The sequence below is a fragment of the Gadus macrocephalus genome, chromosome 19 (assembly GCF_031168955.1).
Source record: "Gadus macrocephalus chromosome 19, ASM3116895v1".
Classification (NCBI taxonomy): domain Eukaryota; kingdom Metazoa; phylum Chordata; class Actinopteri; order Gadiformes; family Gadidae; genus Gadus; species Gadus macrocephalus.
In genome coordinates this window covers 15,512,779-15,536,984 of record NC_082400.1, presented here as the reverse complement: position 1 = coordinate 15,536,984, position 24,206 = coordinate 15,512,779, and the positions used below count along the sequence as shown (strand labels likewise).

General features: G+C 48.0%; 1 protein-coding gene across 1 annotated transcript in view; it reads right to left on the bottom strand.

Annotated features, from left to right (window-relative positions):
- The window catches only part of LOC132448052 (dedicator of cytokinesis protein 4-like), a 36,648-nt gene that overhangs the window by 11,231 nt on the left and 1,211 nt on the right, over positions 1–24,206 (bottom strand). Inside the window, 15 exon segments of the mRNA XM_060039113.1 lie at positions 1,529–1,593; positions 1,596–1,648; positions 3,607–3,623; positions 3,626–3,743; positions 4,344–4,449; positions 5,259–5,346; positions 12,009–12,185; positions 14,292–14,378; positions 16,328–16,494; positions 18,932–19,073; positions 19,342–19,446; positions 19,621–19,707; positions 21,164–21,312; positions 22,277–22,370; positions 23,961–24,021. Of these exon segments, the coding sequence (XP_059895096.1) occupies positions 1,529–1,593; positions 1,596–1,648; positions 3,607–3,623; positions 3,626–3,743; positions 4,344–4,449; positions 5,259–5,346; positions 12,009–12,185; positions 14,292–14,378; positions 16,328–16,494; positions 18,932–19,073; positions 19,342–19,446; positions 19,621–19,707; positions 21,164–21,312; positions 22,277–22,370; positions 23,961–24,021 (1,516 nt within the window).

Sequence of the window (24,206 nt, the reverse complement as noted above, 5' to 3'; positions counted from 1 at the left end):
AAATCATCATCAGCGACAACAGTTTGGATGCAATGGGGGCCATTCCTGATAAACGCCGTTTTGAAATTGTCGTTTATTATTCATGCTTTGTGTTGTTTTTGCCTTGATGGCCAAACAGGAAAGATGAACAGGAAAGTGAGATAGAGAGGTTAGGGAACGACATGTAAATAAGCTCATTATATTACAGGCGGGAATCGAACCAGGATCGCTACGAGGAGTTTACGCTGACATGGGTGACAGACGTACATGCTGAGCCACCAAGCCGACCCGTATTGTACCTCGACAAGACAAACAATACCCCCTCAGGTCTAAACGGTGTTGTCGTATATAAAGCGTCGTCTCTTTTCAAAAGCGTCGATGTAATTGTTTCCTTAAGTAGCGGAGGGCATTCGGTTTGGTTGGTGGTGTCTGGTGTGGAGTGGGGAGGGGGACGACGACGACATGTAAATGCTTGTAGCTTGTCAAGGAGGCAGTGACGCATCGTTGAATCGGTTGATACATCGTCTGTCTCAACAGCCCTCCCACACACCCTCGCCCACCCACACACACAATCCCAGAGGTGAAGGAGGGCATCTTCCGCCAAATCGCTGTCAAATTATAAAGAGGATAATTATAGGATTTCTGTGTTTGCATTGTTTGTGTTCTGTGGTTTTATCTTGCTCAGGCATGGGCCTTTTACCGCTTTGTAAAGAGCTTCCCATCTGCCAAAAAGTGTTTATCAAAAGATTGCTCATCAACTCTATTTTAGCCGCAACTCCCTTTAACTATTCAGGAGTACTTTTGCCTAAAGCCTGTTTTTATTATCACACATTGTTTAAAACATGGCACAGAAAACGGGTTATAATGTTGTGAGTTTTAAAAGTACATTATTTATAAATATTATATTGAATTAGCATTAGTATGACGAATAATCCTTAAAAACATTATGATATATCTAATTTGTATTGACATATTAATTCGTATTCATCATCTGCTTAGTACTTCAAATAAACAAGTTGTTGAATGAATAATAAAACCTCAACATGGGTAAATATCATTACACCTAGCAAAGAAGTGCACGTTGCTGGAGGTGGAGGAGGAGGAGGAAGGAAGGGGAGGAGGAGGAGGAGGGGGAGGAGGGGGAGGAGGAGCAGGAGGAGGAGAGAAGGAGAGAAAGAGACGTGTGTGTTTGTATAGAGGTATACCTTTGTATATGTTCTAAGTGTTTGGTGTCAACCCCTTGAGGAGTGGGATTGACGTCCCTTGTGTAGTGGGACTGACAGGGAGGGCGAGGGAGGGAGACAGAGAGATAGAAGGGATGTATAGTGTGAGAAGAAGATAGACACAGATAAGAGATTGAGAGAGAGACAGAGACACAAGGCCAGACAGCAGGGTGAGAGTGATAGAAGCGTGTGTGTGTGTGTGTGTGTGTGTGTGTGTGTGTGTGTGTGTGTGTGTGTGTGTGTGTGTGTGTGTGTGTGTGTGTGTGTGTGTGTGTGTGTGTGTGTGTGTGTGTGTTGTGTGTGCGCGCGCGTGTGAGCAAGCGCACCTGCATGTTGAAGACCTCGTCTGAGCTCTCTGATTGGCCCGTGATGTTGCTGACTTCGTTGGAGGCTGGGACGACAGCGACGAAGACGAGTAGCGGTTCGCTGCCGGGTAGCTGAGGGGACTGCATGGGGTGGGGCGAGATAGAGAGAGAGAGAGAGAGAGAGAGAGAGAGAGAGAGAGAGAGAGAGAGAGAGAGAGAGAGAGAGAGAGAGAGAGAGTTCATGTCAGATAATAATTGGAGAAACTACAGCAGAAGGTCTGTCATTAGCTCAGAGAGGGTTTTTTTTTACTCACCGTGGATAAATAGTGAGCAAGATGAAAACAGACAGGAAGGCAGTCAGAGAAATAGATAAATAGAGAGAGGGAGGGAGGGAGGGAGAGAAGGAGAGGAGGAGAGAGGGAATATGTGTTCAGGATCAGAGAAAAAAAAGCAGACGCAGCAATCACAACATTGGATCAAGTAGATTTTTTGGAGCACGGTTAATGCCGCCAACGCATTAGCCGACGCCAAAGATTAGCTTATGTAGCGTCGGCTGGAGAAAAAAAACACAGCTAATAGGAAGTAAATTATGATAGCTTCAATTGCTCAGTAGATGATGCATGAGTCCAAAAGCCGAAGAGAGAAATGTCAAGTCGTTGAGGAGGGATTGTTTTCTAAAGTGTGTGTGTCTTTTTGTGTGTGTGTGTGTGTGTGTGTGTATGTGTGTTTGTGCTCATCTCCATGAGAAACTGTGGAGACATTGTTGTCAATGTTTAGTGTGAGTTTGTGGGTGTACAGTTGTGTGTGTGTGTGTGTGTGTGTGTGTGTGTGTGTGTGTGTGTGTGTGTGTGTGTGTGTGTGTGTGGCCCAGGGAGGAAGCTGTGGAGGAACAATGTTGCAGGTAGACAGGATGGCAGGGTCACTGAACACATCAAAACACAGCCAGCCTCCCTCCCTCCCCCCCCCCCTCCCTCCCTCCCTCACCCCCCCACACACACACAAACTGAGGCACGCACACACACACGCCTGGCGGACATGAACACATCTCTGTGTGGGCTCCAGCCCCGCCTACGAGTGGAGAGAAGGAGCAACAATGGTGGAGAGGAATGATAGAAAGGTCAGGAGTGTTACAGCAGGAGGAAATAGAAGTGAATCCCGTTGGCGTTCAACGCGCTATGACAGGAAGAAAAATATAGATGTTCATGAATTCATATCCCAATTATTGTATAGGCCCACGGTACACATCTCAGAACGGGCAAATGGGAGTCCGGCAAGTTGTATTCCTCTGAAAACCAGGCGAGAATACCGGAAATGTATTCTCTGAACAAGCAAATGATTATACTGGGAAAAGCGAATTTCATTTACTTTGCTATGTTTATCGGTTGTCGTGAGATTAGAGTGCTTTGGAAATGACAGCAAATGCGCTCTGATCAGAGGATAGCAGAGAAAATAGAGATGAACATACAGACCGGATTCTGAGACGGACAATCGTGGGTCTTTCATAAACAAAAGAAAACATTGGGCAGAATAGAGGAGACGAAAGAAAAGAAGGGAAAAGGAGAGACGAGAACGGAAGAGAGAATAGAGTAAAAGAAGAAAGGAAAGAGATGAAAAGAGACGAAAGATAATAACAGCAGTGAGAGAGTGATTAACGCGACGCAAGCAGAGAACAGAACCAAAGAGAAGATACTTAAAGAGGAGAGGAGACGGGAGAAGATGGAGTAAATGTGCACAGAAGAGAACATAAGGGAGCCGGATCAAACAGAAGCGCAGAGAAGAGTGATTAACATGTGGGGAGAGACGAAGAGGGAGAGGAGGAGTGTGCGTCCATGTCTGTGTGTCTGTGTGTGTGTGTGTCTGTCTGTGTCTGTATGTGTGCACGTGTGTGTGTGTGTGTGTGTGTATGTGCGCATGTGTGTGTGCCTGTGTGCGTGAGTGTGTGTGTACGTGTGTGTGTGTGTGTGTGTGTGTGTGTGTGTGAGTGCATCAGCATGTGCTTGCGTGCGTGCGTGCGTGCGTCGTGTGCATGTGCTCGTGTTCGTGAGCGCGTTCGTACGTGCGTGTGTGCGTGCGTGCTCGCGCGTGTGTGGGCGGTCCACCTGCGTCGGGCCACCCCCCCCTGCCTCCCTCTGGACTGATGATGTTGGGCACCGAGTTCCTGCACGTGCGCGGGCTTCCGTTGGTGAAGTGCACGGGACTGGCGCGCACGTACGCCGGAAACTCCTGGAGGGGTGGAGTGGGAGGGAGTGCAGCGAGTGATTAGTCACTTGTTTAGGAGGAGGGGGAGGGGGAGGGGGAGGGGAGGGATAATTATGCAGATGAGAGCAACATGCCAGATGAGAGGTTGGTGTGTGGTAACGAGGAGTCACAACGCGAGAGGAGGCCCCGGGCCCTAAAGAGTGTGTGGTGTGTGTGTGTGTGTGTGTGTGTGTGTGTGTGTGTGTGTGTGTTTTTGTCACTTCAACCAAAACCCTCAAGGGACTGGGTCAATTAGAGTGCCCCCCCCCCCACCCCCCACCCCCACCCCCACACCCACACCCCTCTATCCCTCGTTCCTTCCACAAAAAACTAAAATAATAAATAAGTCCATATTTTTAGTTTTTTAACTGTTCTACCCGAACAATATTACTACCGTTTTTTTTTTTGCCGTCGTTATGTTTTATGCTCTTGTGTTCGATGATATCGGCAGGAAGTTGGATTATTTCATATTTTACGACATCTCTCTATGGAAATGTCAATCGCAATTTCAGCATCAGTATAAAATATTCAGACAGAAAAAATAACGATTTTGTGTGTACGTGGGGACATTTCGCGGTGGGCTTACCTGTATTCCCAGCTGGACTTCATGAGGTGGAACTGGTCCACCAGCTTCTTATGCAGAGGCCTCATATCCTGAGGGACGTACTTCTCGTGCACGGCCAGCCCGTACTCAGGATGTGCGCCTGCAAGTCAACGCGGAAAACCCTCTCGGTTAACATCAAACGGGCTGACCGGCGCGTTCATCACGCAGCATCGTTCTAGGTCAACGACAGCGCCGTGCGGTGCTTTGTATGTATCAAGGATTATTTATTCAACAGAAAACTGCATCTTAGAGCGGCGATGCGTGTATAAACAATTACGGGAAGCAGGAACGATCTGATGCAAAATAAAGAACCACATGTTGGACCCCGATCGGCGGCAAGCGTAGAACAAAATGAATCTGACCTCAATTCACACAGAGCGGGAACATACGGCTAGTCTGGCTACTCTGGGTGCTATGGGGAGTGCAGTACGGGGGTGTAGAGGGAGGGGCTTGACTCCCAGATGAAACGGTTCTGGCCTCGAAGACCAATGTGTCCACGGCCTAACCTGTGGGCCTCCTTGGGCCGCATGATCGAACTCCTGCCTGCTCCTGAGAGACCTGAGGCTGAATTCACTGGAAGTCTCGTTGGGTGAGCGCATCGGCCGAATAAGAAGAATAATGATCCCAGGTAAACGATAAAAAGCCCGGCGATAGTTTGATTTTCACATTCGTGTATTTTTCTTTCGGTTGATACAGGTCGAAACTGGATTACGTGCTGGATCTCTTCTCTTCATACAAAGTCCATTCCGATAAACGTGTCCGCTAAATTATTAAAAAGTACACAACGCTAAAAAAAACTGAAGCAATGTTGCAACCACGCGTGGTCTTCTCCACCACTGTTCTGCCTGGACCGAGGTCCCCCTAAAGCCCCTATAGGGACCCCCTAGGGGCCCGACCCCCCCCCGCCACTGACCTGTTCGAACATGAGCTCCCTCAGGCGGGTGATCTTGTCCCCGTCCTCTGGGTGGTTCATCACGTAGTCCTTCACGAAGAAGGCCTGGGCGGGACAGGGAGAATGCACAACATCAACCTCTAGTTGCTTTACACATTGAAACTTTACCCACAGACGCACGCACACAGACACACACGCAGACTGACACAGACACTGAATCTTTGCATACATACACACAGGCACACTGAATTTTACAGACGCACACACACTGAATCTTTACACACCTGCATACACACAAACAACCGCAGACCAACACAGACACTGAATCTTTGCGCACACCCACACACACACTGATTCTTTGCACACACACACACACACACACACACACACACACACACACACACACACACACACACACACACACACACACACACACACACACACACACACACACACACACACACACACACACACACACACCAGGTGGTGGAACGATGAGATTTTTCTGCACTGCAGTTTGTCCTGGACTCATATTAGAGCCCAGCGAAGTGAATTAGTGCCTTGCCATTAGTGTGTCTGTGTGTGTGTATATATAGAGTGTGTTATTGTGTGTAAACGCTCGCTGGGCGCATCCACAAACGGTCGGCCTTGTTTTAGACGGAATGAGATTAGTCTTCGTAATCGCACAAAACGAGATTCAGGAGATGCATTTGTTCTGCTTAGACATAATGAGTAAGTGTTTACACATACTATTCCGCCTTTTTTTTCTCCCACAAATATTTACTCTTCTAAAATGATTGTCAAGTGGTAACGACTTCTTGAAACAAGGCTTATGCATCTATTTCATCCAATCAGAAGTGTTTTCAACTTTAGCCCAATCACATGAGATCTACAATTATGTCTCTGATTAGAACACAGCTCTTTCTTAAAATGCCTGGTAGCAGCTGAGCCTTAAGTGAATAGTGTCTGACGCCACTACATCATCACAGCCCTCCATCAGACACTGTCTGGTGACTCTCTGGCCCGAGTAAAAGTTACTTCACAAGAGAATGTCATTGTTGCCACCAAAAACATGCTGTTTTACAGTGCTACTATCCATAACCCAATGCTTGACAAACACACACCCACACACACACTCGATTACAATGAAACGATTTTTTAAAAACACTGAGTAAAAAAACGTCCACGGATATAAGAGGGGGAAGATGCACCAAATCGGCAAGAGAAAAACGAGAAACCGATTCCGGAATCTTCCCTTGAAATACTCTGGGAGAAAGGACAAAGGAATACAAATAAGGCGAAGCTCAAGGAAAAGATCAGGGTGGCTTTCAAGGACCAAAGACAACCTCCAATCTCCAAAGAAACAGATCCGGTCGCGCGGCAGAGGGGGAGAGAGAGACGTGAGAGGAAGAGAGAGAGATAGAGAGGGAGAAAGAGAGAGATAGAGAGGGAGGGAGAGAGAGAGAGAGAGATAGAGAGGGAGAGAGAGAGAGAGAGGGAGAGAGAGAGATAGAGAGGGAGAGAGAGAGAGATAGAGAGGGAGAGAGAGAGAGAGAGGGAGAGAGAGAGATAGAGAGGGAGAGAGAGAGAGAGAGATAGAGAGGGAGAGAGAGAGAGAGAGATAGAGAGGGAGAGAGAGAGAGAGAGAGACGGGAGGACCTCCACGGCTTCAAAGAACACACACAATCAGAGGTTCCAACCGCATAGCCACGTGCCATCACTTCCTGTCGTGCACGTGTTGTGTGTGTGCACGAGCAAACACACACCATCAAACACTCGCACGTGGATGGGCACATGCATTCATATCCCCATCCCACACACTCACGCAGTTTCACACACACGAAAATAAATGCACCCCCCTAGACACTCACGTGTGGACACACACACACACACACACACACACACACACACACACACACACACACACACACACACACACACACACACACACACACACACACACACACACACACACACACACACACAGCCTCTAATCTGTGAATGACAAAGTGACTGTCTGTGGCCTGTTGGCCTTTCTGTATCAGGCTCTCCCTACCTCGTCTGCTGATGCAGATGTCATGTATTGACGGCCCGAATAAGACACCTGATCTTTTGTGACAGGAAATGACCAATGCTCGCACACTAGGATTATCGGAAACAAAATGGCAACCCCATTGCGACTCGTATTGTTGCGCATGAAAGGCGGGCCTTTCTCTTTTCTCATTTAACGGCAGAAAGTATTTTACTGAGAGGTGCCAAATGAAATTTGCGAAACCTTTAGGGCGCGATGCATCAATAACTGAGTGGAGTGATGGAGATTTCTCATCTGGGGAGAGGGGGGTGAGGGCAGAGGCATAAGGACGTCACCATGGCGAATCTCATCTGTAAATCATTATGGGATGTCCAATTAGGAATGAAGCACCAAAGGGTGGGGGGGGGGGGGGGGGGGATAAATCAGACAAGATCCCCTTCCTCCCCGAGGATTTCTAAATCAAACCCAAGCTCATAAATCGGAATATTAATAAATTCAGTTTCATTTATGTATTATTTTTGTGTGGTTTGTTGCGGGCCAAGACGCCACTGCTGTCAATCCGTTATCTGCAAATTAATGAATAGATTTATGTTTGGCGGGTTCCCACGGGCATCCATATTTTTCTAATGTTTTTCCCTCGAATAAAAAGAGCATTGACGGGTGTGCCCGTGCCGGGGCGATTCGCCTAGCAAGCAGATTAGCAGTTCAGACTTATCTCACTCCCATTTACCATGGCGACTCACGCTGTGATGCTAACCGGGAGCCAACTCGGTACATAGCAGGTTAGCTCTGAGATAACCACGCCCATGGCTGCCATTCCAACATGTTTCAAACGGCGACAAGCAACTGCATATCAAAGTTCAAAGTCAGCTTTATTGGCAATTCCAAAAATGTAAGACACACAGAGGAATCGAAATTGCGTTTGTATCCCAAAATTATTGTATTCCAAGCATAATAACAATGAACTTAACCTGACGTGTCTAAATTGAAGCGATTGGGGATTTCTATATACAGATGTGTTATCCCATGCCAAAAATAGGCTGTTTAAGAAGTGATTTATGTGACACTTCTGAACAAAGTCCCTTTGTCAGTCTTCGGAGCGCAGTTTGTTCCCTCCTAACGCTACCTTAGCGTAGCCACGTCACATAGCGGTGCCGTATCCAAGCCATCGTGTGTGGAACCCCACAGTTTTCCCCAAATTTAACATCACTAGCAAAGGAGAAGAAATCTGTGGGATTACTATTTATCGGAATGAGTCAGGCCGACACACTCTCACTCACACACACTAAGATAAGGAGCTATACCGGATAACACTAAAGACCCAACACGATTTAATCCAACATATAATCAAATGTAACAGTATCACCTGTGATGCGCTTTGCATGTGCCAATCAATGTATAAATCACGACATAAAATCCATAAATAAGCAAACTGGTCCCAGTGCTACGCCACACAAACATTGAGGCAAACGCAAGACGGCGTCCACTAGTTCCGCAGGGATGGCCTTTCTCTGAAGTATACAAAGTATACCAATACTAGCACTGACGGTGGCTTTTGAAGCCCATTTTCCAGCTCTGACCTGTCCGGAATCGATTGAACTTGTTCCTTGAGATTGAACACGCCGACAGTCCAGCGAGAGGTCCGCTTGAGTCAGAGCTTTGATTTAACCGTACGCTAGTTCATACCTTTGAGTTAGCATTAGCGTCAACGCTAATGGCCCGGCAACAACAAAAAGGCCTGTCGCTTGCATCGATCCGAATCAAAACGACTATGTCCCCCCCCTAATACAATGCATACTGATCTTTACTAAGTCTAATCTTGAGCGGGATGTCTAATGGTGTCGTTTTTCAATATAATAATGGTTAGGATAAGGACCGGTTTTCATTTTTTTTCCCCGAAGCTCTTAAGGCGATTTCTCTGGAGAAGCGTTATGTTGGACACACACCAGAATATACACACACGTGGATGCACACACAGATGGAACTCCACACATGCTCACAGTGTCTTTCACACACACGCACACACAAACACACACACACAGAGACTGAGAGCCAGCCTGTGGGAAAGTTTGGTTGCTACGCGACGTGGAGAGTGAGTCTCTCCGTTCACACACACACACACTTGGCTGAAGGTAAGTGCCATCTTATTGAGTAGATTATTTCTTTTGGAGCATTTCTTTTCTTCAGGTTTTGTCTCTCTGCTGTCCTTTTTCCAGAACATACTAAACCCTTCTCCGCTTCTCCTGCTACACTAGCACCACACCGATTCAGAGAAGGAGCGATTAGCGTTCTGCGAACCACCGCACGCGATGCGCAGATCTTCTTACGGAACACAATTGCGCTTTGTACTGTTTTGTTTCCTTCGTCCCTTCTCTACAATCCCGGGTCATTTTCCAAGGTCATTTTCCCGTTCTGTTTTCTTTCCCGTTCCGTTTCAGGAGCTTACGCATCCCGCTGTCGGTTATCCTTCGAACCCCACCCCTCATTCCTCAGGGTGCGCCAGTTGCTTCTCTAAGTTCCATCTTGGCATTACCTTCGCTGCTCCCCCCCCCCCCCCCCCGTCCTCGCGTCAGTCTGATATCCATCCCCGGCCTCCCGGTTAATTTCCTGCCCCCCTATCAGCCATCCTCCCGCCCTACCCCATCATGCATCCATCCATCCATCAGGACCCTAATGACCTTCACTCCCGCCGCTGCCGGCATCCGTCATCTATTCATCTGGATCAGCTAATTCAGCCGCCAACCGGCCGCTCTCGTCTACCCCGTCTGATGGCGCCGAGCCAGTCCTCCACCTATCACATCCATCAGCACCCACCCCTCCCTCCCTCTCTCCCTCCCAGTCCCTGCCCCATCGATGACACCCTGTCTGTTTGTTTTGCCATCAGACCACCCTTTTCTTCTTATACACACACATTAAAGGCTTAGTTATGGTTCCGTGTTGACGCAACCACGCTAGGGCTGAACGATTTGGGGAAATAATCAAATTGCGATTTTTTTTGACCGGTATTGCGATTGCGATTTAATGTGCGATTTTTATACTTTATTAAGTTCCTTATGTTGCGTATTATTCACTTAAAAAGTAAATAAATCATTCTTTAGTATGACCAACACAACATTGGAAGCAGTCAACATAAAAGCTGCTCCTTTAGGCCAGGCCGATGTGTTGAGATTAATTTATATTATAAACTTCTTGATTTAACTATTGAATTGTAAAATAAAAAAAAGAAAAAAAATGGATCGTACTGATTTTAGTACGATCCATTTCAGTACGTCAGTAACGGTAACAAATCCCTTTTTTTTTTCTTCCTTTTTTATCGCAGCCTTTTGCGATTTGCATGCCGCGTTCTATTACATTGCGATTTCGATTTGAATTTCGATTAATCGGTCAGCCCTACGCAACGCGAGAGGGTTTACAGATCCATTACCTCCCTGCGGACCCTCCGCAGGGCCGGAACAAAGCCTCCCAAGAAGTGTCACCTTGCATCGAGGCCACGCAGCAGCAAGGGCTGTGATTGGTCCGCTCATGGTATCTGCAGATTTCAGCAAGTCAAATGTAAGACTTTTTAAGACCTTTTTAATACCACCTTGAATGAATTTTAAGACCTAAAACACGCAGTGGTGGGGGGGATCCTGCTGTATTATAACCCAAGCATAGCGTGTGTGTCACTCAATGAGACTCATTCACCTTCCCATTGTCGCAGGCTAGCTAGCAAGCACGCAGATAATCGTTTATATATGCAGCTAGCAAGAAAGAAGCCTCTCTACATGTCCTTCCTGAAAAGTCCAACGAGAAAAATAATGCCCCGACAAATTTAAGACCTTGAGTTACAGTATTTAAGACCAGCATATAACATTTGGAACGAATTTAAGACTTTTCAAGGCCTTCAATTTAGAAACATGAATTTAAGACTTTTTAAGACTTTTTAAAGATGCGCGGACACCCTGGGTCCGCTAAGGTAAACCCTACGTAACGCCGACGCAGAGCCAAAACAGGTTCACGACTGCGTCGAAGCGACTGCGTGGTCATTGCGTTGCGTCAACGTGGAACAATAACGAAGCCTTAAGTTCCCGGGCTGTTTAATTAAGCTCTCACCTGGTAACCTAAGAGGGCTTAGGTCATGCGTCTTAGTCCTCCAAACATCCTCCCCTCTGTCAGTCCCTCCCCCCAGCCTCTCTCCATTCCCTGCCCCCCCCCCCCCTCCCCCCACACCCCCTTCTGGAATCAATCCACCTTTCCAATTCATTTATGGATCTATCCGTGCTTTGACGCACCGATCGATCATCAATCACGGATCCATCCATCTCTCCCTTCCCCGCCACCCGTACCATCATTCGTCTGTCCCGCCATCCTTCCGCGACGCCATCCGTCTGTTCAAGTCACGAACGCATCAAAACCCTTGGTTTATGCACCAATCAATCATCGATCATTGATCCCGCCCCTTCCTCCCTCCCTGCCCGCCTCCATTTTCCTGGAACCGCTCCGGACCACCACCCTATCCCCTAACCCCCTCAGTCCGTCCATCCTTGCCAGCCAGTCCATTATTTTCTGGCCACTCACACCTCCAACCCTCTCTCTCCAGCCGCCAACTTCACCCGTGCATCCTTCCCTCCCTCCCTATTTATGTACATCTCCTTCCATCAACCGTTCCCCCGTCCATAGCTCAATCCAGACATACCATCCATTGATCCATCCATCTGTACCCCCATCCAGCACCCCCCCCCCCGTCCCTCCCTACCTCCTGGTAGCGGGCCAGACCCCCGTTGACGGCGGCGTCCACCACCCCGTTGAGGCACATGGTCAGGGGGTTGACGTTCTGCATCTGCCGGCTCTGACACTGGCTGATCAGCGTCCGCAGCTGCAGGTTCTTGTTCTCGATCACCTCGATGGCGTTCTCCAGCGGGCTCACCTCCACCTGGGGCAGAGAAGATCAAACGAGGAAGGGGGGGGGGGTGAGGGGGTGTGGGGGTTTTATCAATAGCTAGCACCTAGCTACAAAATGGCTACCACCGTCCTAGACACAACACGTCTCGCAACAATGAACTGAAAAAAATGAAATAGTTACTACCTAGTTACTAACCCTTACCCTAAATAGGGTTAGTTAACCCTAACCCTAAGAATGAGCAATTACCCAAGAAACAATTACACATAACCAAAGAAAACACAAGCTCCGAGCCTGAAAAACATGAGCGCTATAAAACACGAGTACAAAGCCGTAGAAATGCATCAGCTTGCATAGAGGATACATCTTGACTTCAAACGTCGGCCTCTTGTAATGGTAAACATCCTATAGTACGACCTCTCGCCTGCTCCTTAACAGCCCGTCTCTATGTGATACCAACATAGAGACGAGGGGCTATGTCGGATAACAACAAGTCCCCTGAAGGACTAAACAGGGAAAACACGCTCAGACGGACAGCCGTGTGTTGTTCGAGCCTTTAATCATATATTCTCCAGCATACATTCCAGATCTTAAAAACCAACACTGCTCATTATTTTCTTCCCCAGTTCTACTTCCTTGATCAATTTTACTTGAGCATCACAGCCGTCGAATAACGAACACGATCCATACTTTTACACGTGCATGCCAGAGCATACACACGTGCACGGCTTACCGGAGGGGAAAGGGACGAGGCGACAGCAGCTGTGCTTAAAACGGAAATAAAACAACAAGCAATTCAAAAACTCCCACTCCTCTGAGACACGAAGGGAGAGCTGAGGATCTGACATTCAGAGCAGACGAGGGGATTTAGCAGGCCGTTGAGGGATGCCTCCCCCCCCCCCCCCACCCCCCCCACCGCCACCCCCACCAGCCTCGATCACTAACAGCCGTCACACATGACATAAACACCGCCCAACTGCTAAAGACTGACAGCAATAGCTGCACATTTCGGATTTCAAAGCAAAATAAGGGAAGGAAACGTATTTTCCGGGGGGTTTATAAGCGGGGGCTTTAGATTTGAGTAATCGACACACACTCAATAAGGGACTTGATCCCAAAAGGATCACATGAATACGGCTGATGTAATTCCAAGAATGTATTATCTCTGGATCGTATTTTTACATGGAGTATCAATTGTCAGCTGAAGATGTAGCAAATCGAGCCCCGTTTCAAAGCGATTCAAGTTCTGAATCGTTAGTAATCTGAACAACCGACTGCGTCTCAGAGATAGTGACGGAGTTGGTGTCTAATCCCACGTGGAAGCTCTGGCGGGAGAAGCCATTTTGCCCGTAAAGACATGAAGGTCAGTTTGAATCCAGTGAACTGCTGTCAGTTTGTCGAACAACGCGCTTTACACCTTCAAATATGAAAGGCCCAGATGGCTTCATGGCTAATGGAAAATACTGAAGACCTTGGACATCACTTACATAATAATATGATACTGTTGGCAACAAGGCAGTATTATAGAGTAGCGATGGGTCCTCGAAAAAGCTCAGAGCCGAAAGCTACTGTGCTTGATCCCCGATGTCAGCTGCCTACCTTGGGGCCCACTCGAGCAAGTATGGGAGAAATTAACCATTACCTTTTATATTAACTGAGTATTATCAGCCTTATATATCATATAGATACATTAATAGTGGAAAGCAGCAAAATCACCTCTGAATTCATAGGAGAGCCTCACACGGCGCCAGAGAGTCCGGGGCCAAGGCGTACTGACGTCCGCCTATTGTTTAGATTAACTGCGGATGATGACCAGATACTTAAAGGAATGTATGGCCGGCCTTACCATGAAAGGCGTTCTTATGTGTGCATGCGGAGTACCATATGTAAAACAGCTTTGTTGGAGAGAATAAAATATATGGGACTACAAGACACGCATCTGAAATCACTTTTAAGGTTCACGCCTTCCCTAAATTCCTTTGCCGAATAATTCCATCAGTACACGAGTCGTCCACGGCTGCTGCTTGCTACATAGCAAGCCTTAGCATTAGTGTTAGCATGAGTGTCTGAGTTATGTCGAGTTTCAGTCGGTCATCTGGATACGGTCGGGTTGTCGGGGGGGGGTTGTGGTTTCTTTACCAACTCTCTTTTGTCCACCTCGAACCACCTTGAGATGCCGGGTAGACTCTGCACCAGAGTGAGTGTCGTTCTCTCCACCCATAAGCTCTGCAGGGAAGGATAAAGACAACCACGCGCACACACACACACACACGCAAACACATGTTCCATACGAATGAGCTTCAGTGAACACATTTATATATTGGGTGTACAGATAGGGTGTTATTCAACTGATTATATTAAACATTAACCCACATTTGTAGCTCGGCTATGAATGAACTTCAGAGAAACAGAGGGCACACCGCCTCACTAATCACTGCTGTAAGGTATATTATTTGAACGCAACACACCATGTATCTTTGTCTTAAGGCTAAACAACATAATTATCAACCAAGCGATCTTACAAGGTCATAAATGAGAACACTTTCTCTACAGCACCGAAACTAGCGTCAGCAAATTATAGATCATAAGAGAGACCATAATGTATATATGCTATGATAATGTATAAGCTAGGCCTTCTCACCATTATAAAGTCAAGGACAATTTTCTTTAACAACGGTTTTTTATCTGGAGGTACTGACGGTAATTGATGTGTAAACTATCAAAATATGATAGATATTTTAGTGGTGCGTTCCTGGTTCTTTGATAAATCTGGTGATCTTCATGTTCAATATTTTAGAAATTAAGGATTTGTTATTTTTCCTTTCAGTCAATCTGGTGCATGCAGCGCAAATGGTTCTTTAATTCTTAATATATCCATGATGACAATACTTACACTTATTGATTTTAATGTGTTTGCCAACGGTGAACAACAAAGAACAACACAGCAGCATAACAAGACAGAACAAAACCCAAAAAATAAAAAGGACGATGTTGTGCGATTTGTTATTTGCCAGCTAACACCCTGAATCGCTTGGGTGGTGGAAATGATCCAGTTAAAGTACTCTGCGATGAGGCCATCACACCTTGTCGCGGTAATTCACACCACGTCACGATGCAAAGGATTCTTATCACACATGCTGCTCACAACCCAAGGCGAGAAAAACTTGTGTGTGTGTGTGTGTGTGTGTGTGTGTGTGTGTGTGTGTGTGTGTGTGTGTGTGTGTGTGTGTGTGTGTGTGTGTGTGTGTGTGATATTTAAATATCAAAACAGCTGTATGAATTGTGATATAACGTGTTATACCAGTATTTTATACAGCAAGAGCTAACCTTGTTGGAGGAAAAACATTTGCTTGTGTATATGTAAATTTGTATGGTACAAATGATTGTAACCAAAATATGGTGTGCATATGAGATGAGAAACGAATGTGGTGCAAAAATTGACAGGGGAATTTTCGGTGTGTATGTGTGCTTGTGTGGGGGAGTGTTTCAGCATTGTTGTGTGTGTTGAGGTTGTTGCTGTGGATATGTGTGTGTGTTTGGGGATGTGGGTGTGTGTGTGTGCATGTGTGCGTGTGTGTGGGTGTGAGTCTGTAAAGTGTAGAGCTAGCATCCAAGTTTAATTAGCAAACTCTGGATTCACCATGAATAAAACATTCCCCTTCTATAGTGTACTTATACTTGATACCTGAACACCAGTTCAAACCACCCCACCTCCCACCAGAAAAACCAATCGATGCGAAAGGTAGCGAGGAAGAGGAGGAGGAAGAGTAGAGGAAAATGAGAAGAATAAAAATAGAAAATGGAGGCTCTTGGTTTCTATAACACAGAGTGTGAAATACGGAAGGAATAAATTGAAAAAGTAGATACAAGGAGAGATAAAAAACAACAACTATTGTTTCTTCGAAAAAGTAAACGATTTATTTACCGTTTAAAGTCCCAGTTGTGTTTTTCGTTATCACGATAATGTACGAAGCGGCGGCTACGTGTTCGGCGGGAATCGTCACGACGATAAACGACACAACAAAACGATAAACTGTATTCTCTTTCTTCAGTTGGTGATTCGGTTTGTCCCCTATTTCGACTCTCCCCCACCCCCCCCCCCCCCCCCCCACCTCTCTACCACACACACACACACACACACACGCAGACGCACACACCTCCTCCCCTCCCCTTACCTTGAACTCGTTCTCCTTGTCCTTGGTGCCTTTGTGGAACGGCCGGTCGTAGCGGAAGCGCCAGATGTGGTTGAACTTGTAGAAGCTCTTGATGTTGTCGGGCACGCCGTCCCGCTGCAGCACGTCCTGGCTCTCCGGGATCGGGGTCACGGCATAGATCTGCAGGTCTGGGGGTCCCCGGGAAGTCAAGGCCGAAAACTAATTGCCTGGGCGGTGGGGGGGGTGGGCGGCCGGGAATAACCGAAAGGCGAAGGGAAGATCCGAGCGAAGTTGGACTGTGGACGGTCTAGACTCACACATGATGGAGGAGGAGGGATTTAACTAAATGTAGATAAAACTGGGCGGATATGCAGACGCAGAACGAGACCTAGGTAGATAAAAGGTAGGTGGGCGTTTAATTTAATAAGCAGAGGAGGTGTGTAGGGGTGTGTGTGTGTGTGTGTGTGTGTGGGTGTGTGTGTGTGTGTGTGTGTGTGTGTGTGTGTGTGTGTGTGTGTGTGTGCGTGTGTTGCAGTACGGGTGCTCTGACAGAGTGGGTTACAGCTTTCCTCACTGAAAATTGTAATTAGTTGAAAAGAAATCTCACAGACACACACACACACACACACACACACACACACACACACACACACACACACACACACACACCCTAACAGACGGCCTTGAAGAGATTAGCAGGTACTTTTTTCTTCACATTCTGTATTCATTAGAAAAAAAACATAAATTAAAGAATACATATTCATCATTTCAATGATGATTTTCAAACCAGAAATAAAAGTGTAAACCAGGTGAGGCTTAAGAGGCAATACGGCTCCACGACTGGCCTGTCCTTCAGTGGCCCCTACTGTACCATCTTCTCCCCCCCCCCCCCCACCCCAGTGGCTCCGTTAACCACAGGAATATGAATTAGCGCAGCTAGCCCCCCGCGCGCTATTAGCATGCATGAGCGCGCGCCACCGTAGCCGAGGATATTGATGTCCGAGCGATACGGGGGAGATTGTATTGATCGAACATTACAGGCAGACAACATACATGAGTGTTAGCGCATGAGTTTATCTGCTGCCCCCCGCGCAGACACACACACATGGAACACACGTCCTAACCCCCCCGCCTATAAAGACACACACGGACGGACGTGGACACGCGCACCAATTCGTGTGCAGTAATGCACACACGGTCGCACACAACGCGCAGACGCACACACACACACACTTCTCTGCTCCCCTCTCTCTCCACTCTGTCTCCTCCTTACCCTCCCCCCACTTTGTAAATCTAGCATCTCCCTCTTTTTATCTCTCTCTCACCCTCTTCCTCACTCTCTCCTCCACACACTCTCGCTCTCTCTCCCCCTCTTCCTCACTCTCTCCTCCACACACTCTCGCTCTCTCTCCCCCTCTTCCTCACTTTCCCCCTCTTCCTCACTCTCTCCTCCACACTCTCTCTCTCTCCCCTCTTCCTCACTCTCCCTCTCTCTCACAGTGGCCTTTCCTTCCCTTTCTCAATCCTATTCCCATAAAAAATTAAATAGAGTGGTTGAAAGCTGCAAGAGATGTACGGCGCACGTGTATAGGTGTAAAACCAACACACACACACACACACACACACACACACACACACACACACACACACACACACACACACACACACACACACACACACACACACACACACACAGGTAGATCCTCACAAGTATAGTAAAAACAAACACACACACACAAACAATGCCAGCCTTCAAAAAGTGTGTGTCATTAATTGTTGTCCTCGCACGTATAGTAAAACCAATCACACATTCTCACACACACACAGACACACAATGCCCTGCCTTCAAAAAGTGCACTCAGCTATTTAGTTAATTTCTCTCACCGTCTCTATTAACTCTCTAAGTGAGCCAGTCTGCTGCTACCTCGCTGAACGGAGGCCAGCAGCTGTCCCCTCCACTGGAATGGATAATCCCAAAGTGGCCGTGGCTCACACAGACCTACAGCTGAGCACTTAGCGTGTAGCAGTGCCTGGTCCTTCGTAAAACTCGTGCTGCTGAGGGATGACTGTTGAACGGACCTGCACGGGGCACGACGTCTGCATACCGTCCCCGACTCAGGCAAAGCATGAAGAATTGTTGTCTCTGTGTGTGTGTGTGTGTGTGTGTGTGTGTGTGTGTGTGTGTGTGAGAATGTTTGGTGGTTCTACTATACTATACTTACCTTTTGAAGGCTGGCATTGTTTATTTGTGTGTGTGTGTGTGTGTGTTCATCTTACTATACTTGTGAGGACCAACTTGTTTGTGTGTGTGTGTGTGTGTGTGTGTTTGTGTGTGCGTTTACAAATGGAGTTTTTTATATTAACGCACAAACTGAACCCAATGCAGCGCACTTGACATACCCGCCTTGAGGCATGTCTCTATGTGTGTATGACGTGTTGAGGATGCATGGATGTAGACGGGTGCAGAGCAAAGGTCCAACCCTAGTCAGACTCAACGCCTGCAGGAAAGGCAGGCAGAGCTCAGAGCCACGTGTATGCGTATTGTGTATGTGTGTGCGCCCCATACATACATAAACATGCATACTAATGTGAATACATTAAGCTAACACGAAGAGCCAAGGATACACTGGGCCTCTGCCTGGTAGATGGTTTGGTCGGGCTGGTTCACGTGCTGCATGGCGATGGCGTAGGGGAATTCGTTGAGCATCCGCTGCTGAAAGGCCTCCAGCCGCTCGTAGTCATGGCCACGGCACACAAACTCCTTGTTCTGCAGCAGCGGGGAAGATAGCGTTAGATTGCCCCCCGGTGGCCGTCGAGTGCAACAGCACGTTCGGGTTTTGGAAAAAATGTGGATTCACTTCAGATGAACTTGGTCGGTTGGCCGGTGACATCAGGCGAATTTTCTGAAGGGGATTTGTCTGATGACACCTTGAGGTTTCTTATCGAATGTCAATCATGCGCGTTTTTTTGCTTTGAAAAAGGGGAAAATATGGAGGGGTAGAAAGTGACGTGGGGAGGGCCTTGGAGTATCTTACCCGTAGGAAGAAGGGGAACTTCTTTCCATAGAAACCCACTCGGAAGAATTCAGGTTCTAGCCTTTGCTGGTCCATGATTTTGTCGTAGAGGGACGCTTCCATCATCTGGTGAAAGCAACAGAATTTGTTTTAAAATTTGTATTGATGCCTTCGACGTTGACATTTGTATGTCTTAGTTCAATAGCTATAGGCCGAACACCACAAGAGTTTGGCCATTGTTACGTCCAATGCGTCTTCGATGCAGGAATGTTTTGGGTTGTAGTTTTCACATCCACTTACTCTCATCTTGCTCAAGTTCCTGTAGTCATAGAAGGACTCATATTGGTCGGCCAGCTCTCGACACAAGATAATCCCATTCTCCCAACACTGAAAAGAGAACACGGAGACACACACACACACACACACGCACACACACACACAAAAAACACACACACACAAAAAACACACAAATGGTCACAACAGTAATTTAAACCTCGCTGCATCATCTCACAAGATCGGGTAAACCTTGAAACATTTCCATATATCACACTTTAAAATTTCCATCCCGATTTTCCATCACAATTCCCTCCTCTAGATGGCAGTAGTGAGCCGGGGGAGATCAATACGACAGCGGACGCTACCCTGTGGCTGCGGCCCCGTGCAGGTGCGTGTGGCCCCCGGCCATCTCTCTAATTTAATGAAAAGCTTTGTGTCCCCGCTGCTCTTTGGTCTGCGGGCGGCGGCGCCGGAGCAGATGGCGGCAGTTGTGGAATTATGGCCGCGTTTGACCGTGAGTTATGAGGGGGAAAGTGTTCTCTGTAATCACGCGGGGCTACGGCGTTTTAGCAGGAATGCTGAACGGTCACACGCGTCTTTTAGGGGTTTTTTAATATTTTTTTTTATCTTTTCGTCCTTTACCAAGATCTTCTGAACTCCCTTCTTGGAAAAAAAAAAGGGCTAATGTTGGAGCTGTCATGAGGGATATGAGGGGGTTATGAGGGGGAAAGTGTTCTCCGTAATCACGCGGCGCTACGTCGTTTTAGCAGGAATGCTGAACAGTCAAAAGCTTCTTTTAGGGGTTTTAATATTGTTTTATCTTTTCGTCCTTTTACCAAGAGCTTCTGAACTCCCTCCCCCCCTTCCCCCTCCTCCCACGAGGGCACAGCTGGAAGACTGGCAGTTGGGATAACGAGGCTAAGTGAAAGGCACGGCACAAACGGGAATAAAAAAGACACCGTCTCCATGGCAACCTGAGTGTGGCTCCCGAGGGGGTAGCGACACTCAGAGACGTCAGCGCTAAGACGTGAACGAACATAAAGAGCCGGAAAATGCGCCCATTAACGTTCCGACGGCGTCAATACGTCGGAAGTAATTCATTTTGGAATCGCGAAATCGGATTGTCCTCGTTTACTTCCTTACTATTTTCGCTTGTGTTCAAAGCGACTTACAGGGGATTCAGATCATCTGATGTGATGGAGCAGGTGGGGGATGGAAACACCTTGCTGATGGGCCAGTAGGGTTCCAACCCACTAGGTTTTGGTTGGGAATCTAACCCAAGGCTAGAAGTACACCCTGAACACAAGACTATTCTAGGTTAGGGGGGGGGGTGTGGGCGTCCTGTGAAGGATAACAACGGGATAACGGCCTTCAAACCTAGAATCTGTTGGCACGGAGTCAGACCTCCTCGCCACGAGACTACCGTGACCGCGATAGACATCACTGAGGAGCAGGTATGGGCGTAAGGCCATTCTACTCAAGGATAACAACGTGGGGTCCAAACCCAGTGTCTTTCGGCCTGGGAGTAGAACCACTACGGGAGGCAGGGGAGGGGAACGGTACTGACCTTTCCCCGGTCGAAGTTCTGGACGATGGTGAGGTGTAGGCACTCCTTGCGCTGCCACTCGCTCTGCATGGGGTAGTTGAGGAACTCCCGGAGCGGGCGGTCCGACCACTCCAGCAGCTCGTCGTACAGCAGGAGCGTGTACGAGGCCTCTGTGACACGCGCACGCACGCACGCACGCACGCACGCGCACACACACACACACACACACACACACACACACACACACAGAGACACACAGACACAGACACAGACACAGACAGACAGACAGACACAGACGGAGACAGACAGACAGACACGCAAACACACACGTGCACACAGACACACACACACAAGCACGTCCGAAGTGCACGTGCGAACGCGTGAACATGCACACACAGACAAACACAAGCACGTCAGACAAACACACACGCACGCACGCACGCACACACAGGGACACACCAGACACACATACGTGCATTCATGCAGATTCAAGCACAGGAATGGACAGACACACAATCACACACCAAACACACACACACACACACACACACACACACGCGCGCAATACAGCGCGCCAGGTACACAGACACAAAAACAAAAATATTGAGTGAGTCATAGGAGCATAACCACGGCCAACACACCAACAAACACCCACCCCCACACACACACATTGCCTCAGCAAGATACAGCCATAAAAAAAAAACTCCCTGAAGCTTGCAATAGAGGCTACGGTGTGGGCCGCGGTCGACGGGCGTCCGGATGTCAGCTCCGGAGACGCTGCCTTCCGAATCACTCCAATTAAGGGAGGAATTCCGCTGCCTGTCGATGAGACGATCCCGACATCCTACATAACGAGCGGCGGTGGTGGAGGAGGAGGTGATGGGGGTTTGTGTGGGGAGGGTAGCGGAGAAGGTGTAGCGCTGGCAGGTACACCACCGAGAGACACAGCCCTCAGCTCCACAAGCTGGCCGACATTAACGAGGGGACCGAGGCAGACCTCCACTCCGACATTTGCAAAGTCAGAAGGGGTCGTTTATCGTTTGACGCGGGACGTGTGATATTGCATTCGTGCAAACATGCATTCATACATACACACCGTACGTGCACGTGCACGAATGGGTCCCGCTGGCTTACCGGTATAGTTCTGTGCTTTGAGGTGCAAGTCGTACAGCTTGTGGATGTAGCGGATGTACATCTCCTCCTTGTTCAGCTCCGTCTTGTAGAAGTTCTGCGGATGGAGTGGACAGAAGGGGACATCAGAGGAAGGACAGACAGACGAACATGACGGACCGACAGCCATGGCGGATAAACAGACCGAAATAAAGACACATACACCCACCCCCAGATAGATAAGCACGAAACAAACAAAACAAATTTAAAACAAAGATGGAAGGGGACAATGGGAATAACGACATGAAGCAAATATGAATATGTAAAAAAAAGGTGAGACAGCAGCGGTTATATGTAAATTAGAGACGCATAATAATGAGGAGATGTAAATGAGAGATGCCTAACGTGTGTGTGTGTGTGTGTGTGTGTGTGTGTGTGTGTGTGTGTGTGTGTGTGTGTGTGTGTGTGTGTGTGTGTGTTGTGTGCGTGTGTGACAGAGACAGATTGCACAGTGGCAGAGGTGCACCAGCTATTCCTAAGCTGTTGATTAGCACCCGCTTCCGCTCCTGTGAGCCTACGTGCACTACGTGCACTACGTGCACAGGTGCCGTCTGCAGATGGAGGCCGTTACACAATGGCACAAACAGGATGTGACCGGTTCAGACCACACACGCACGGACAGACGGCTTACCAATACAAAAGACAAACAGACAGCCGACTAGTCGTGTTCACCTGCCTCGATGTAATCAGGTGGTGTGTTATCGTGTTGTGTTCTAGTCTTGTGTACGGTGTTAAACGCGAGCCTGATTGTGTTTTTCAAATGTTGAGGACAATACATGTCAATCAATATATCTGTAAGACACAATGTCAACAATATAAACAACATAATAGAGTGCCAGACTATTAAAATAAGGCAGACACAAAGACAAACACACAGACAAACACACAGACAGACGGACGGACGGACAATACACCTACCGTAACAGAAAAACAGACAGACACACCTAGCTAATCAGACACACAGACAAACACACAGACAGACGGACGGACAATACACCTACCGTAACAGAAAAACAGACAGACACACCTAGCTAATCAGACACACAGACAAACACACAGACAGACGGACGGACCAATACACCTACCGTAACAGAAAAACAGACAGACACAGCTAGCTAATCAGACAGACAGCCTAACAACACGACCAACATGGAGACATGCAGACAGACACACCTAGCTAATCAGACAGACAGCCTAACAACACGACCAACATGGAGACATGCAGACAGACACACCTAGCTAATCAGACAGACAGCCTTACAACACGACCAACATGGAGACATGCAGACAGACACACCTAGCTAATCAGACAGACAGCCTAACAACACGACCAACATGGAGACATGCAGACAGACACACCTAGCTAATCAGACAGACAGCCTAACAACACGACCAACATGGAGACATGCAGACAGACACACCTAGCGATTCAGACACACAGACAATACACCAAACCAATCAGACAGACAGACCACCACACGCACACAGACAGACAGACCGACCGACCGACAGACGCACGCACACAGACAGATCACCCATGATGCACTGGGGGCCCACGTCCCTGGGGGCACCTGACTCCGCAGGCCGGGCGTACCCGGCGCTAAGCTAAACGAGACGGATGGTGATTGGCCGCTGACTGATGACTCACCAGGAGGCTGACGGTGCAGCCTATCTTCTTGCCGTCCACCTCGCCCAGCTTCATGCAGTCCCTGAGGGTGGAGGAGGAAGAGGAGGAGGAAGAGGAGGAGGAGGGGGAGGGGGAGGGGGGAGGAGGAAGAGGAGGAGGAGGAGGAGGGGAGGAGCAGGAGGTGGAGGAGGAGGAGGAGGAGGGGGTGGAGGAGGAGGAGGAGGGGGAGGAGCAGGAGGTGAGGAGGAGGGGAGGAGAAGAGGAAGA